The sequence below is a fragment of the Dendrobates tinctorius genome, unplaced genomic scaffold, assembly GCF_039654945.1.
Source record: "Dendrobates tinctorius isolate UK_male_01 unplaced genomic scaffold, ASM3965494v1 ptg000016l, whole genome shotgun sequence".
Lineage (NCBI taxonomy): Eukaryota > Metazoa > Chordata > Amphibia > Anura > Dendrobatidae > Dendrobates > Dendrobates tinctorius.
In genome coordinates, this window is record NW_027361684.1 from 86,697,268 (window position 1) to 86,711,763 (window position 14,496).

General features: G+C 43.1%; 1 protein-coding gene across 1 annotated transcript in view; it reads right to left on the minus strand.

Annotated features, from left to right (window-relative positions):
• TSPAN7 (tetraspanin 7) overlaps nucleotides 1–14,496 on the minus strand; it is a 149,127-nt gene that overhangs the window by 20,073 nt on the left and 114,558 nt on the right. Inside the window, exon 6 of the mRNA XM_073566019.1 lies at nucleotides 14,224–14,307. Within this exon, the coding sequence (XP_073422120.1) occupies nucleotides 14,224–14,307 (84 nt within the window). The remainder of the gene's footprint in view (nucleotides 1–14,223; nucleotides 14,308–14,496) is intronic.

Sequence of the window (14,496 nt, forward strand, 5' to 3'; positions counted from 1 at the left end):
GAGTCTTCCAAGGGCAGGGCCGACTTTTTGGAAGACCTGGATACTGCTGCATCTATTTTTGGGACTTTGTCTCATATCTCCGCATCCTTGTGCTCAAAGGGGTATCGTCTCTTAGAGGTAGGCGGAAGGGCCCCAGATTTTTCGGGTTTCCTCCAGTCTCTCTCAATAAGCGCCTGGATCTTCTCGTTCACTGGAAAGGTCCATTTTTTCCTCTCTTGAAGCACCACAAACAGGACATCCTCTAGGGTTTTAGCCGCCCTTTCTTCCTGTAGGCCCATTGTGGTTCTAATGGCCTTTAGGAGAGCATCTGTGTCTTCTACAGGGAAACATGGCTTACCCCCTGTGTCACACTGTCTGAGGAGGATGCCTGTTCCGCCTGAGACGAGGCTGATGAGGAATCTGAGGGAGAACTAGGGGGATTCTTCCTACTTTTCTTTCCTTTTTTCAATAGGGTCTTAATTGAACCCTCCATTTCTGACCTGAGGGCGGATATCAAATTGGCTGCGAAACTAGGCGCTTCCTCCGCCATGGTCTGCTGAACGCACAGAGATTTTTCTGCTAGTCTCTTGCTGGGGGAGTTTTACATATAGCACAGTCCCTATTGTTCTTCTTGCTTCCTGCTTTTTTGGGCCTTTCCTACAGGGTAAAGCATACAACAGAGAATCCCTGTAAACGCTAGCATTCTCGAAGATCACTCACCACCCGTAATCAAGGGTATCGGACTCGGAGGCTGCGTCGGAGCATGTGACCTGTGCTCTCTTGACCTTGAGGATGCGCCTGATCTGCGGCTGGGGCGGCTGCTACTTGAGCGGCTTCCATGTTTGTCTGAGGGTTGTGAGGGAGGCAGAGATAGCGATCTCTCCTGCTCCGACTCCATTTTTCACCGTCTCCCACGCCACTGGTCCTTAATTATATGCAGCCTCTGTCGGTGGTGTCTCCTCCCCTCCCCCTGCGACCGCCGGCCGACCGCTTCAGAAAAGCTGGCCTGCGTCGCACCCGGCGCCATGACACCGTCGCCCTGTGCGGACGTCAGCCGGCGCACCCACAATCCATATCGCCGCTGACGTCAGCGGCTGGAAGGAGCCAGTGTCTCTCCCTTGCCACGGGGATCGAGATGCGGCGTGCGCGAGGGGAGGGCGGCGCGGTGGGGGCTCCCCAGAGCCACCGGGATCCCATCCGCGCCGACACGAACCCGGAGCCCAGAGGAACACCGTGGACTGTGCTTCCAGGACCCGACGGCCGGCGCTACAGGTAAGTTACCTGTTCTTCCCGCGCCGGGACGGGCCTGGGTCCCTTTCTTTTTTTCTTCTTTTTTTTTTCCCTTTCTTCGCTCATGACAGGCACCGACACAGTGGGATTCCTTCCAGGACAGGAACCCAACTGAAGCGGGTGAGAGGTGCCGCCCCTTATGTCTCAGTAGGTTCCTGGCGGGGCGGATCCCTCTCTCAGGTGTGCTGTCATGGGTGAAGGGAAAATGTGAGTATTCTTCAACATAATGTCTGTGTGTCCTGTACAATTTTATTATGTACTAATGTATTTTTTGTTTTCATTTCAGCATGTCTTCTTCTGGATCACTGTATTCGCCAACACGGCAAGAACTGGCCCAAGCTGATCGTGAGGTGAGAATCTTGCTGCCTTTGGGTAAGTATAGCTGCCTCTAGAAATGTGTTTTAAATTTTGATTTCTTTACAGACATCGGACACGGGCAGTGAAGATGGAGTGCGGGAGCGGTCTGAGCGGGAGGATTCAGAGCGGGAGCAGCGTAGTCAAGTTGTGGCGAGGAGACGCAATGTGAGTATATAATGTGCCTTTTTTTTTCTGTTTTTATTTTCATCTTTTATCTTGCTTCTTCTCTGTTTTTTTTCTATCTTTTTCATTCTCCAAAAAATTACAAACATTCTAATATATTTCTTTTTTTCTAGGTTCCACAATGGGATGATGAAGAAGTCTACATCGACAACGAGCACCTGATCCGCCTCGCTGAGTAGCGTATCCCGTTGTGGGACAGCCGTGACCAGCAGTACAAAGACACAGTGGGGACCCGGCAGCTCTGGAATGAGGTGGCCGCAGCGATGATGGATGGCTGGGACAGTGCCTCTGCAGCTTCCAAAAGGGCGTTCAGTAAGTATAAAGATGCTCTGTGATACTGCATTGATTTTTTGTCCTGATGGTGCTGGTGTTTTTTTGGCAAGATATATTGTTGCATTAAAAACACCAATGCCATGTGGCACATTGTGATTGATTTTGGTCTTCAACTGCTGCATTGATTTATGGTCCTCATGGTGCTGGGGCTTTTTTGACAAGATATTGTAGTGAAAAGTTCAATCTGTTGTGCGTGCTGATAATTAAGTTGCCTTAAGTGCATTTTATAATTTAATTTTTTTTTTTCCCCAACAGTGAACAAAACACGCACACGTTGGCGCTCGATGAAGGACCGCTTCAACACTGATGTTCGTGCTGAGGGACAAGTTCGGAGTGGTTCAGCGGCAAGGCGCAGAAGAAAGTACCGCTACTATCGAGAGTTGGCTTTCCCGAGACAGGTCCTTGCCAGCAGAGCGCAAGTATTTTTTTTGGTTTTGTTATGACTATGTGCTTTTCAATTCCACAGGTGATGCTTCTTGTAAATACATGATACTAATGTTTTCCCTTTCTTTCCACAGCACTTGGAGCACCACCATGCAACCTGTCCCGGGAGCGGTTCTTCATCGATCGACCTCGGACCCGTCCCAGCCATCCGACAGCCAGGAAGCATCTTGCAGGTCAGCAACACAGACAGCTGATGACCAGGAAGCTGGTCTATCAGGTGTTCCCCTGTCCCAGGTCTCTGTCACTGGTTATGCGGGCACTACCCGCAAGTGGCAGAGGACCTCGGACAAGCCTGTCATGCCAGAGTTCATGTCCTTGAGCGAAGCCTTTCAGGCCAGCCTCAAGGCACTGTCCGCCAGAACGGAAAGCGGTTTTAACCACATGGAACACCGCTTCCACTCTGTCGACCAGCGCCTTGACCGTCTGGAGGCCAACCTCAACAGACTGGCGCACCATTTTTTCAGTAAAATTGAACAGGGCATGGCGGAACACCTTAGTCCTGAGCAACAGCTGAGTGTGTTACAGGCCTGCAACACTTGTTACTTGCAGGCTATGCAGCAGAATCGTTCAAATAAAATAAAATAACTCAAGGAAAGTGCAGTATAAAATTCACCTAAATATCATAGTTATGCACCCATGGAAAATATTAAAAAGACAACTCGGATAAATAAGATAAAACAAACGAAAAAACCGAGGAAAATGTCCAATAATTAAAATTTCTTTATTTTATTATTTGACAAACAAATGTATACATTATATATATAATTAAAATAAATTGATAAGGGGAGGTCAATGCCAAAATGAAGGCACAGCCAGGGGACAGCTGTAAATACTTAGTAAAAATGCACCCACAATAATGTCATACAAAATCTAGTGAAAACAAAAATGTATAATTAATGTATAATATATAAATATATAAACATATATATCAAGTGCAAAACTACAGATGATAAGTGCAAGCAAGAAAGAACTGTGTAAAAAAATATATATATATTAAAAAATGTAATATAAAAATAAAACAAAATAAATATACAATAAAAAAGATTAATTAATAATAAATAATAAATATATTACCACAAATAAAGTGCAATGTGTTGAAAAAAAGTGAATAAAAAAGTGTACAAAAAAATCCCTGTATAAATATATATATATACACATATATTTAAGACCAAGTGCTGAAATAATTAATAATAAATAAAAAATGAATAAATAAACTAATAAGCTGCCGCACATAAAGTGCGATGTGCTGCGGTGATGAGGTGATGCGGTAAATAAGCGCTTATAGTAAAAAATTATTTTATTATTCATTTTTTATTTATTATTAATTATTTCAGCACTTGGTCTTAAATATATGTGTATATATATATATTTATACAGGGATTTTTTTGTACACTTTTTTATTCACTTTTTTTCAACACATTGCACTTTATTTGTGGTAATATATTTATTATTTATTATTAATTAATCTTTTTTATTGTATATTTATTTTGTTTTATTTTTATATTACATTTTTTAATATATATATATTTTTTTACACAGTTCTTTCTTGCTTGCACTTATCATCTGTAGTTTTGCACTTGATATATATGTTTATATATTTATATATTATACATTAATTATACATTTTTGTTTTCACTAGATTTTGTATGACATTATTGTGGGTGCATTTTTACTAAGTATTTACAGCTGTCCCCTGGCTGTGCCTTCATTTTGTCATTGACCTCCCCTTATCAATTTATTTTAATTATATATATATAATGTATACATTTGTTTGTCAAATAATAAAATAAAGAAATTTTAATTATTGGACATTTTCCTCGGTTTTTTCGTTTGTTTTAGCAGAATCGTTCAGCAGTCAGGTGGTGTCATTTCCAACAGTTCCACCGCTGACTCGCTTTACCACACTACCGACTTCTGCTGCATACCACTGCACGGCCACCTGCATTCCCAGCGAACCCGGACACCACTACACCACCCCAAGTCAGAGTGCTGCTGGACACTCCTCCGCCACCACCACTATGTCAAGCGCTGCTACTGTATGGAGCACCACCACCGCCAAAGCACCACCAGCTTGGAGCCAAACTACCACAGAACCTGCTTGGGCCACTGACACCACCAGTCAACACCAAAGGAGCACCGCCAACACTCCTCAGCAACAGAGCGCTGCCAGCACTCCTCAGCAACAGAGCACCGCCAGCACTCCTCATCTAAGGAGCACCGGCAGCACTCCGCATCAAAGGAGCACCACCACCACTCCTCATCGAAAGGTAACCGCCACCAATTCTCCTCCTCGGCATCCCCAAAGAACTTTGGCTGAGATCCCAGACAGGTAGCCTCCTGCTCGGAGCACCGACCCAACTTTCTCCCCTTCTAGGAGCACTGCCACTACCACTTCCAGCAACACCGCCACCGCAGAGCAGCAAAGTGGGGATCCGCATTCCCTTTTCTACAGGGCAACGCCACAGTCCACCGTCACCAGGCGGTCAACAAAAGTAAGGCGTTCACAGGCTGCCAGTCGGTCCGGGCAGGATATTCCTGCGCCAAAGAATAAACAAAAAACAAAAAAAAAAAAAACTTTGTTCGTCCATCCACCCTCTCCTCCTAATGTCTCTCAACATGCCTCCTTGTCCATTCCAGAGCTCCCTTCCCCCAGTACTTTCGTCGCCCCTTTTCCTAGAACCCCTTCCTCAAACTCTAGTCGTTCCTCGTCTCTCCACACTCCCAAAGTATCGCAAATTTCCCCCAAACGTCATTCCTAATATATATATATATATTTTTTGTTACAAAATAAATGTGCACTTGTGCTTTCACAAAATCTGGATTGGTTACTGTGTCTATCGCCAACTACACACACTGCGCCGTACACTTAGCGTTTTTGCCACGAGATATCTCCATTACTGAGACATGTTTCTTGTGTCAGTCTTGGAGATATGTGTTGTCATCTACATGACTTGTCTTTTCCACAGCAATCTCTACATTCTTGTAATATTGCACGGTTCCCCAACTCCAGTCCTCATGGGCCACCAACAGATCATGTTGTATGGAATCCTCTTTTTATTTCATTACAACATGATCTGTTGGTGGACCTTGAGGACTGAAGTTGGGGAACCTTGCTGTATCCAGTCTGTGCAATATTACACGAATGTAGAGATTTACCTACTCAGGAGTATTAGTGAATTCATGATGCACAAAACACAACATCATAAATTCACTGATACACCTGGCTACTTGCTAATGGTATTGGGAGTGTAAAAACAGAGCATGCACTCAGTACAGGTATCAAAACAGTTTTTTTATTAACATATCAACAACATTTGCTCTTGCCATTCCACCCGTCCTACATTTGAGTTGAAGTAGGCCGCAAATTGGTCCCTCATTTGGCCAACTCCAACGGATGACCTGAGAGGGTGCTGTGTAAATTCTGGCAAAGGATTAGGAGCAACATCATCAAGATCAAAGATCAGGTGCTCTCGAGAAATTACAAAATTATGTAGAACACCACAGGCCTTGACCACCTCATCCACTGTTTCCAGTTTAAGTTTATTAGCTGTGCCAAGAATGCGCCATCTCGATACAAGTATACCAAAAGCACACTCTGTTCTCCTAGCCCTGGTCAGCCTGTAATTAAAAATTCTTTTTTTGTAGGTCCAAGTCCCGGCTGGAGTAGGGTTTGAGGAGGTTTTGGCACATCTGGAACACTTCATCACCAACCATTACAGATGGCTGTGGCGGACCTTCGGTGTTGGGAAGAGGACATCGAAGTTGTTGCCATACAACCTCCTGCCCATGTCCGATGTCGTAAAAGCCTGGGAGTCATTCCCACGGCCAAATGCCCCAATGTCCACTGCAATAAACATACAGTCTGCATCCGCAATGGCCATCAGTACAGTAGAAAAGTACTTTTTGTAGTTATAGAAATCAGAGCCAGTTCTTTTGGGCTTGATAATCCGGATGCGTTTCCCATCCACCGCGCCTAAACAGTTTGGGAAATTGCATACAGTCCAGAATCTTTCGGCGATTTCCAACCACTTTGCTGCAGTGGGCATGGGCATGAATTTGTGACAAAGAACGTTCCAGAGAGCCCGGCAGGTGTCCGCTACAATTCCAGACAACGTGGAGATTCCAATCCGGTACTGGAAGTGCAGTGACGAGAGGGTCTCTCCAGTAGCCAGGAATCTGTAACACAAAGAAAACAATTAATATTTGTGTATACGTAATTTTTTTACACACGTTTAATTAAAAAAAAAAAACTAAAAAAATTCTGCAGCCTTTGGTTTATGAAAATTACGTACCTTAATGTGACCAGGAGCCGTTCCTCAGGAGTAATCGCACGCCGGAGCTGCTTGTCCTGTCTCCAGATGACTTCTTTTACCCGACCAAGCAAATAGTTAAAGGTTTCTTGGGTCATCCGGGTATAATCCGTAATTTCTCTGGGTTTGCCTGGAGCTCGCTGTAGAGGGTGTGGTACGCTCCACGGCTCTCCCGGAGTTCAATAATGGGATGTATCCACATACGCCACTGCTGCCGTCTTCGCTGCCTCTCTCTCTCCCTCTGTTCATGGCAAGCAACGGCATAAGCCTGAGCCATCCTCATGTCCAGATCCAAGTCAAAGCTCTTCCAGCGCAGATCCATGTTTCTCAAGTCAAATGCAAGCAAAAGTGAAGAATTCAGCTGTAAAAAGGGGCTATATAAAGAATTTCCATAAGACACACCCACTGCTTTCCCATTGCTTGAGTGTGTTGCAAGAATTTTCCAAGGAGTTTATTGCGCATAAAAAACGCTTACAAACGCTGCTATTTTTGGTCGTTATGCACACAATAATGCTATAAAAAAGCGCAGCATTTACAAGCGTTTGTATGCGCTTTTCACATGCGTTTCATGTGCGCTCCTAACGCAGCGCAAAAAAACACTAGTGTGAAACTAGCCTTAGTGACATGGCAGGTGAATTTAGACAGCTGAATATTTTTGTTTTTCTAAGCGTTCTGTGACGTTACAGATATAACTTTAAGGTGAACCTATTCCGACACCACAGTAATATGTTTATTGTTAAATAAAGGAGTAACGTTTCTCTTTGTGGAGAGTGAGAAGTCAGGCCGAACATGTCAAATTGAGGAGACTTAAAGGCCATGCATGCTCCGCTAGGAAATTAAATATGAAAATTGCCTCTTCAGACATGAAGTGAACTATAATGCCAACTATTGGAAGTAGCAATCTTAAAAGTAAAAATCAACCCTTTAACAAGCCTTGCAATATGACCAAGGATAAAACACCTTCGTTCAAAATGAAGTTTTGCACATCCCCCCTAACTCTGATCCTTACCATTACCCCGGCAGCTTGCACTCCCTCCAAAAGAACAGAGATACCGGGAGGAGTGAAAACGGCCTGGGCATTGGTAAGGATCAGATGCAGTCTGCTTAAAACATGGCCGTGTAGGGACTGTCAATCATACTTATTGGGGTGTGGCTGAAGCGGCCAAACACCTTGTAGGACTAGTCTGTCTTTATTTGTTCACACTGAGCAGTTTATAAAACGTCACCTTTATCTACATATGCACATATCTGTAAACAATTAATAATTTATTGGAATATCAGAAACAGGCTCCAAAACGTAATGGGACAGGTTTAATAGCGTTATGGGACCTGATAATTTCCCTTTAAACTCTCACCCAGATCCAGAGTAAAATGCTGGGCCGGCGTGTCCAACAACATTCCCCCGACCTCGTTCCCATCTGCACTAATTCAACAGTATTGGTCTCTTAGGTCAAAATTGCACAGGGGTGTTAAGCACTCCCACAATTATTTTTTCTTTTGCTCCATTTGTAAATGTTTAAACAGTTGGGCATTTAAAAACTTACTGCTTTATGAGCGCTATTCCATTTCTTTGGTTGTTCCAAGTGACCAGTACTTTAACAAAGTGAGCAACTGAAAATATTTCCTAAAAGTGTTGGGATTTTTTTTTTGTTATACCGTAATTGTAGTTCTAGATAAATCGTCAAAAAAATGTTGTAATACATATATAATGCATATAAAGTTAAAGTTTTTTTTCTTAATTTTAGTATAAAATTAATTTTCTATGATATCAGTGTGATTTCTTTTTTTATTAAAGGGAATCTGTCACCCCCTGGGATGTACAGGACCTATTAATATGGGCATACAGGTGATAGAAATGTTACACCAAACCACTAATAAGAGGCATACAGGTAGGACTTGTTGCTGAGAAATGTTATATTCTTTCTTTATGTTAATGATTTCTTTCAGGCTCCGGGGCGTGCGGTGCTGTAAGAATCCCTGCCTCCTGTCTTCATGGTAATACCATCCCCTCCCATCAGCATCAGTTGTGGAGCTGGAATCCTGCGCCCTGTGATTAGGCGGATTACTGACGCTGTCTAATCAGTGCTAAAGAAACAACCCTTTAACATTGCGAATGGTAACACCAAAATGTCAATTTTATAAATACATTTCAAGGTAACAGGGGCAGAATAAAGAGTTAATATATTATAATATATCTATCTACACTGGGTGCATTATTATTAGGCAAATGAGTATTTTGATCACATCATCCTTTTTATACATGTTGTCCTACTCCAAGCTGTATAGGCTTGAAGGCCAACTGCCAATTATGTAAATCAGGTGATTTGCATCTCTGTACTGAGGAGGGGTGTGGTCTAATGACATCAACACCTTATATAAGTTGTGCTTAATTATTAGGCAACTTCCTTTCCTTTGGCAAAATGGCTCCGAAGAAAGATTAGACAGACTCTGAAAAGTCAAAAATTGTGAGAGGTCTTGCAGAGGGATGCAGTAGTCTTGAAATTGCCAAACTTTTGAAGCGTGATCACCGAACAATCAAGCATTTCATGGAAAATAGCCAACAGGGTCGCAAGAAGCGTGTTGATGAAAAAAGGCGCAAAATAACTGCCCATGAATTGAGGAAAATCAAGCGTGAAGCTGCCAAGATGCCATTTGCCACCAGTTTTGCCATATTTCAGAGCTGCAACGTTAGTGGAGTATCAAAAAGCACAAGGTGTGCCATACTCAGGGACATGGCCAAAGTAATGAAGGCTGGAAAACGACCACCTTTCAACAAGAAACATAAGATAAATCGTCAAGACTGGGCCAAGAAATATCTTAAGACTGATTTTTCTAAGGTTTTATGGACTGATGAAATGAGAGTGACTCTTGTTTGGCCAGATGGATGGGCCCGAGGCTGGATCAGTAAAGGCCAGAGAGCTCCACTCCGACTCAGTCGCCAGCAAGGTGGAGGTGGGGTACTGGTATGGGCTGGTATCATCAAAGATGAACTTGTGGGACCTTTTTGGGTTGAGGATGGAGTGAAGCTCAACTCCCAGACCTACTGCCAGTTTCTGGAAGACACCTTCTTCAAGCAGTGGTACAGGAAGAAATTGGTATCGTTCAAGAAAAACATGATTTTCATGCAGGACAATGCTCCATCACATGCATCCAAATACTCCACAGCGTGGCTGGCCAGTAAAGGTCTAAAAGAAGAAAAAAATAATGACATGGCCCCCTTGTTCACCTGATCTGAACCCCATAGAGAACCTGTGGTCCCTCATAAAATGAGATCTACAGGGAGTGAAAACAGTACACCTCTCGGAACAGTGTCTGGGAGGCTGTGGTGGCTGCTACACGCAATGTTGATCATAAACAGATCAAGCAACTGACAGAATCTATGGATGGAAGGCTTTTGAGTGTCATCGTAAAGAAAGGTGGCTATATTTGTCACTGATTTTTTTTTGTTTTTGAATGTCAGAAATGTTTATTTCTAAATTTTGTGTTGCTCTATTGGTTTACCTGGTGAAAATAAACAAGTGAGATGGGTATATATTTAGTTTTTATTAAGCTGCCTAATAATTCTGCACTGTAATAGTTACCTGCACAAACGGATAGCCCCCTAAGATAGCCAAATCTAAAAAAAAAACACTCCAACTTCCAAAAATATTAAGCTTTGATATCTATGAGTCTTTTGGGTGATTGAGAACATAGTTGTTATTCAATAATAAAAAGTATCCTCTCAAATACAACTTGCCTAATAATTCTGCACACTGTGTGTATATACACTGCTCAAAAAATAAAGGGAACACTCAAATAACACATCCTAGATCAGAATGAATGAAATGTTCTCATTGTTCTGTACAAAGTTGAATGTGCTGACAACAAAATCATACAAAAATCATCAATGGAAATCAAATTTATTAACCAATGGAGGCCTGGATTTGGTGTCACACACAAAATTAAAGTGGAATATAATGTTTTTAAAACAAGTCAAAATGATGCTCAGTATTGTGTGTGGCCTACACGTGCCTGTATGACCTCCCTACAACGCTTGGGCATGCTCCTGATGAGGTGGTGGATGGTCTCCTGAGGGATCTCATTCTAGACCTGTACTAAAGCATCCGCCAACTCCTGGTCAGTCTGTGGTGCAACGTGACATTGGTGGATGGTGCGAGACATGATGTCCCAGATGTGCTCAATCGGATTCAGGTCTGGGGAACGGGCGGGCCAGTCCATAGCTTCAATGCCTTCATCTTGCAGGAACTGCTGACACACTCCAGCCACATGAGGTCTGGCATTGTCCTGCATTAGGAGGAACCCAGGGCCAACCGCACCAGCAAATGGTCTCACAAGGAGTCTGAGGATCTCATCTCGGTACCTAATGGCAGTCAGGCTACCTCTGGCGAGCACATGGAGGGCTGTGCGGCCCTCCAAAGAAATGCCACCCCACACCATTACTGACCCACTGCCAAACCGGTCATGCTGAAGGATGTTGCAGGCAGCAGATTGCTCACCACAGTGTCTCCAGACTCTGTCACGTCTGTCACATGTGCTCAGTGTGAACCTGCTTTCATCTGTGGAGAGCACAGGGCGCCAGTGGCGAATTTGCCAATCCTGGTGTTCTGTGGCAAATGCCAAGCGTCCTGCACGGTGTGGGGCTGTGAGCACAATCCCCATCTGTGGATGTCGGGCACTCAGACCATCCTCATGGAGTCGGTTTCTAACCGTTTGTGCAGACACATGCACATTTGTGGCCTGCTGGAGGTCATTTTGCAGGGCTCTGGCAATGCTCCTCATGTTCCTCCTTGCACAAAGGCTGAGGTAGCGGTCCTGCTGCTGGGTTGTTGCCCTCCTACGGCCCCCTCCACGTCTCCTGGTGTACTGGCCTGTCTCGTGGTAGTGCCTCCAGCCTCTGGACACTACGCCGACAGACACCGCAAACCTTCTTGCCACAGCTCGCATTGATGTGCCATCCTGGATGAGCTGCACTACCTGAGCCACTTGTGTGGGTTGTAGAGTCCGCCTCATGCTACCATGAGTGTGAAAGCACAACCAACTTTCAAAAGTGATCAAAACATCAGCCAGAAAGCATTGGTACTGAGATGTGGTCCCCACCTGTAGAACCACTCCTTTAATGAGGGTGTCTTGATAATTGCCAATAATTTCCATCTGTTGTCTATTCCATTTGCACAACAGCATGTGAAATTGATTGTCAATCAGTGATGCTTCCTAAGTGGACAGTTTGATTTCACAGAAGTTTGATTTACTTGGAGTTATATTCTGTTGTTTAAGTGTTCCCTTTATTTTTAGAGCAGTGTATATTCCAAAAATATTCGCTAAACCAGACACGACGTGTCATCTTTAGGAACATCCTGTACAGATGTCTACGGATCTCGCTGTACATAAAAAGTATTTAATTGCATTTAGCCAATAAATTCAAAGGCTTTATATTTAATTAACAAGCACTCCAATTAATGCTAACAAGTGGAATCAAATTAAAGACAAACCTGCCTGCTAATGACATGTCATTGCCCCTTCATTAAAAGCCACAACATTTCTATTATAGAGAAATATATCATACTTTTTACTAGAGACAATTTTTATCTAAGTGAATGATTACACATAACGACAGGGCTGTACAGGCAATACTGCTGTGGGTGTCCCAAATTAGGGGCCCAAGTCTCCTGTGAGTTGCCAGCAGCCCTATACCCACCTGTTGCTAAATGATAGGAACGAAGTTGTAAAATATTTTCTAAACGCAGTGCAATTGTGTGCGCTACCTGTCATTTTAAACTTGCCTGTGACTATAATGAGATGACTGCAGAGAAATGATCTTTACAGAACAGAATTGATCACCATATAAAAGTGCTAAATTCAGGAGTTTTAAATATTTGTATATAGATAATGATAAAGAAAATCTAAAAAAAAAATGTGTTTAAAGGGAACCGGACATTTGCAAATTGCACATTTATTTGACCCCCATGCTCATGCAGACAACTGAATAATAATAATTAATAATAATATTTCTAGCTAAGCTGTACAATTAGTTGTGGCATAGTTTAAACAGAATCTGTCACCCGCTGGGACGCACATGGCTTATTAATATGGGCATACAGGTAATAGAAATGTTGCAATAGTCCTACCTGTATGCCTCATATTAGTAGTCTTGTTGTTGAGAAATCTTATATGTTTTGCTTATGCTAATGACTTCTTCCAGGCTATGGGGCGTGTGGTGCCTGGAAGAAATCCCTGCCTCTTGTTTTCATTATAATACTAACCCCTCCCATGCACATCAGTTGTGGTACCGGAATTCCGCGCTTGCGCCCTGAACTCCCTCCTTTCTTTGGGCACTGCATTCAGGGATCTTCTGCGCCGGCGAGTCACTGTAATCTCTGGCGTGTGTGATAAGATCTCTCCCCACTTCCTCACTGTACAGTCATCGCTAGGAACCATGTGTACATAGAAATGACTATGTAGGGAGGAAGTGGGTAGGGTACCTTATCATTGCACATGCCGGAGGTCACTAGAGCGGATGTCGCTGGTGCCTGCACAGAAGATCCCTGAATGTAGTGCCCATAGAATGGACGTGCATGGGAGTGGGGTGGTGTTATAATGAAGACAGGAGGCAGGAATTTCTTCCAGGCACTGCACACCCTGGAGCCTGAAAAAAATCATTACATTAAGAAAAGAATATATGATTTGTCAACAACAAAACCACTAATATGGGCATACAGGTAGGACTAGTTTAACATTTCTATCACCTGTATGCCCATATTAATAGGTCCCTGGGGGGGGGACAGATTCCCTTTAAATAAAAACGTGCCTACTTATCTGAAGAACAGTTACTCGAAATCATTGCGGCGGCGCAGCATTCTGGTAGAGTCACTAAGCCATCCTTAGAAACACGTCCATTTTCTCTCGCTTTTTTGAGTGTTACGAGGTAAGGTAAGAGTCGACAAGTCTGAAATCTCTCGCATGCTCTTTTAGGGTCTGGGCTCAGAACACCTTTGCCACGTGCAGTGAGTTGAGTTGAATACACCTCAGCCCCACCAAACTTACTGCAATATGCTGTCACTGTGCTGACATTGTGTTCATATCCATATTCTTAACAGATCATTTATTTTGGTTTTAAAAAAAAAAAAAATGTGGCAGGCTGATTTTTATAATGTTGCTTAGAAAGAAAAAACAAAACAACTAACATTGGCAACCCTGCTACCATTACTATGTGTGGTTATATGAATGTCACAAGGAGTATGTGAAGTTTTTTTTTAAGAGTTTGGGGTGGGAGGAAGAGGTGAAATTGAAATTGCTCATGCTAGCTTGTTGTGAGATCAATCATTCCTACCTGTGAAAATGCAATTCCAAAAGCCACTCCAGCTATAATCCCCATATTAGTCTCCATGAAGTCAGTGACCAGTTCATAGCAGCCCTAAAAGCACAAGAGATTTATTGAGAAATAATCAGAAATCTTTATATATTTATGTACAAAAACACCTTGTAAAATGAGAGAAGCAAAGAGGGCTTTAAAAGTTAACGGGAACCTGCCACGTGAAAAAAAAAATGCTAATAACCTGAAGATATGGGATTAATCTGCAGGTTATAGCGTTCTGAACCTGCC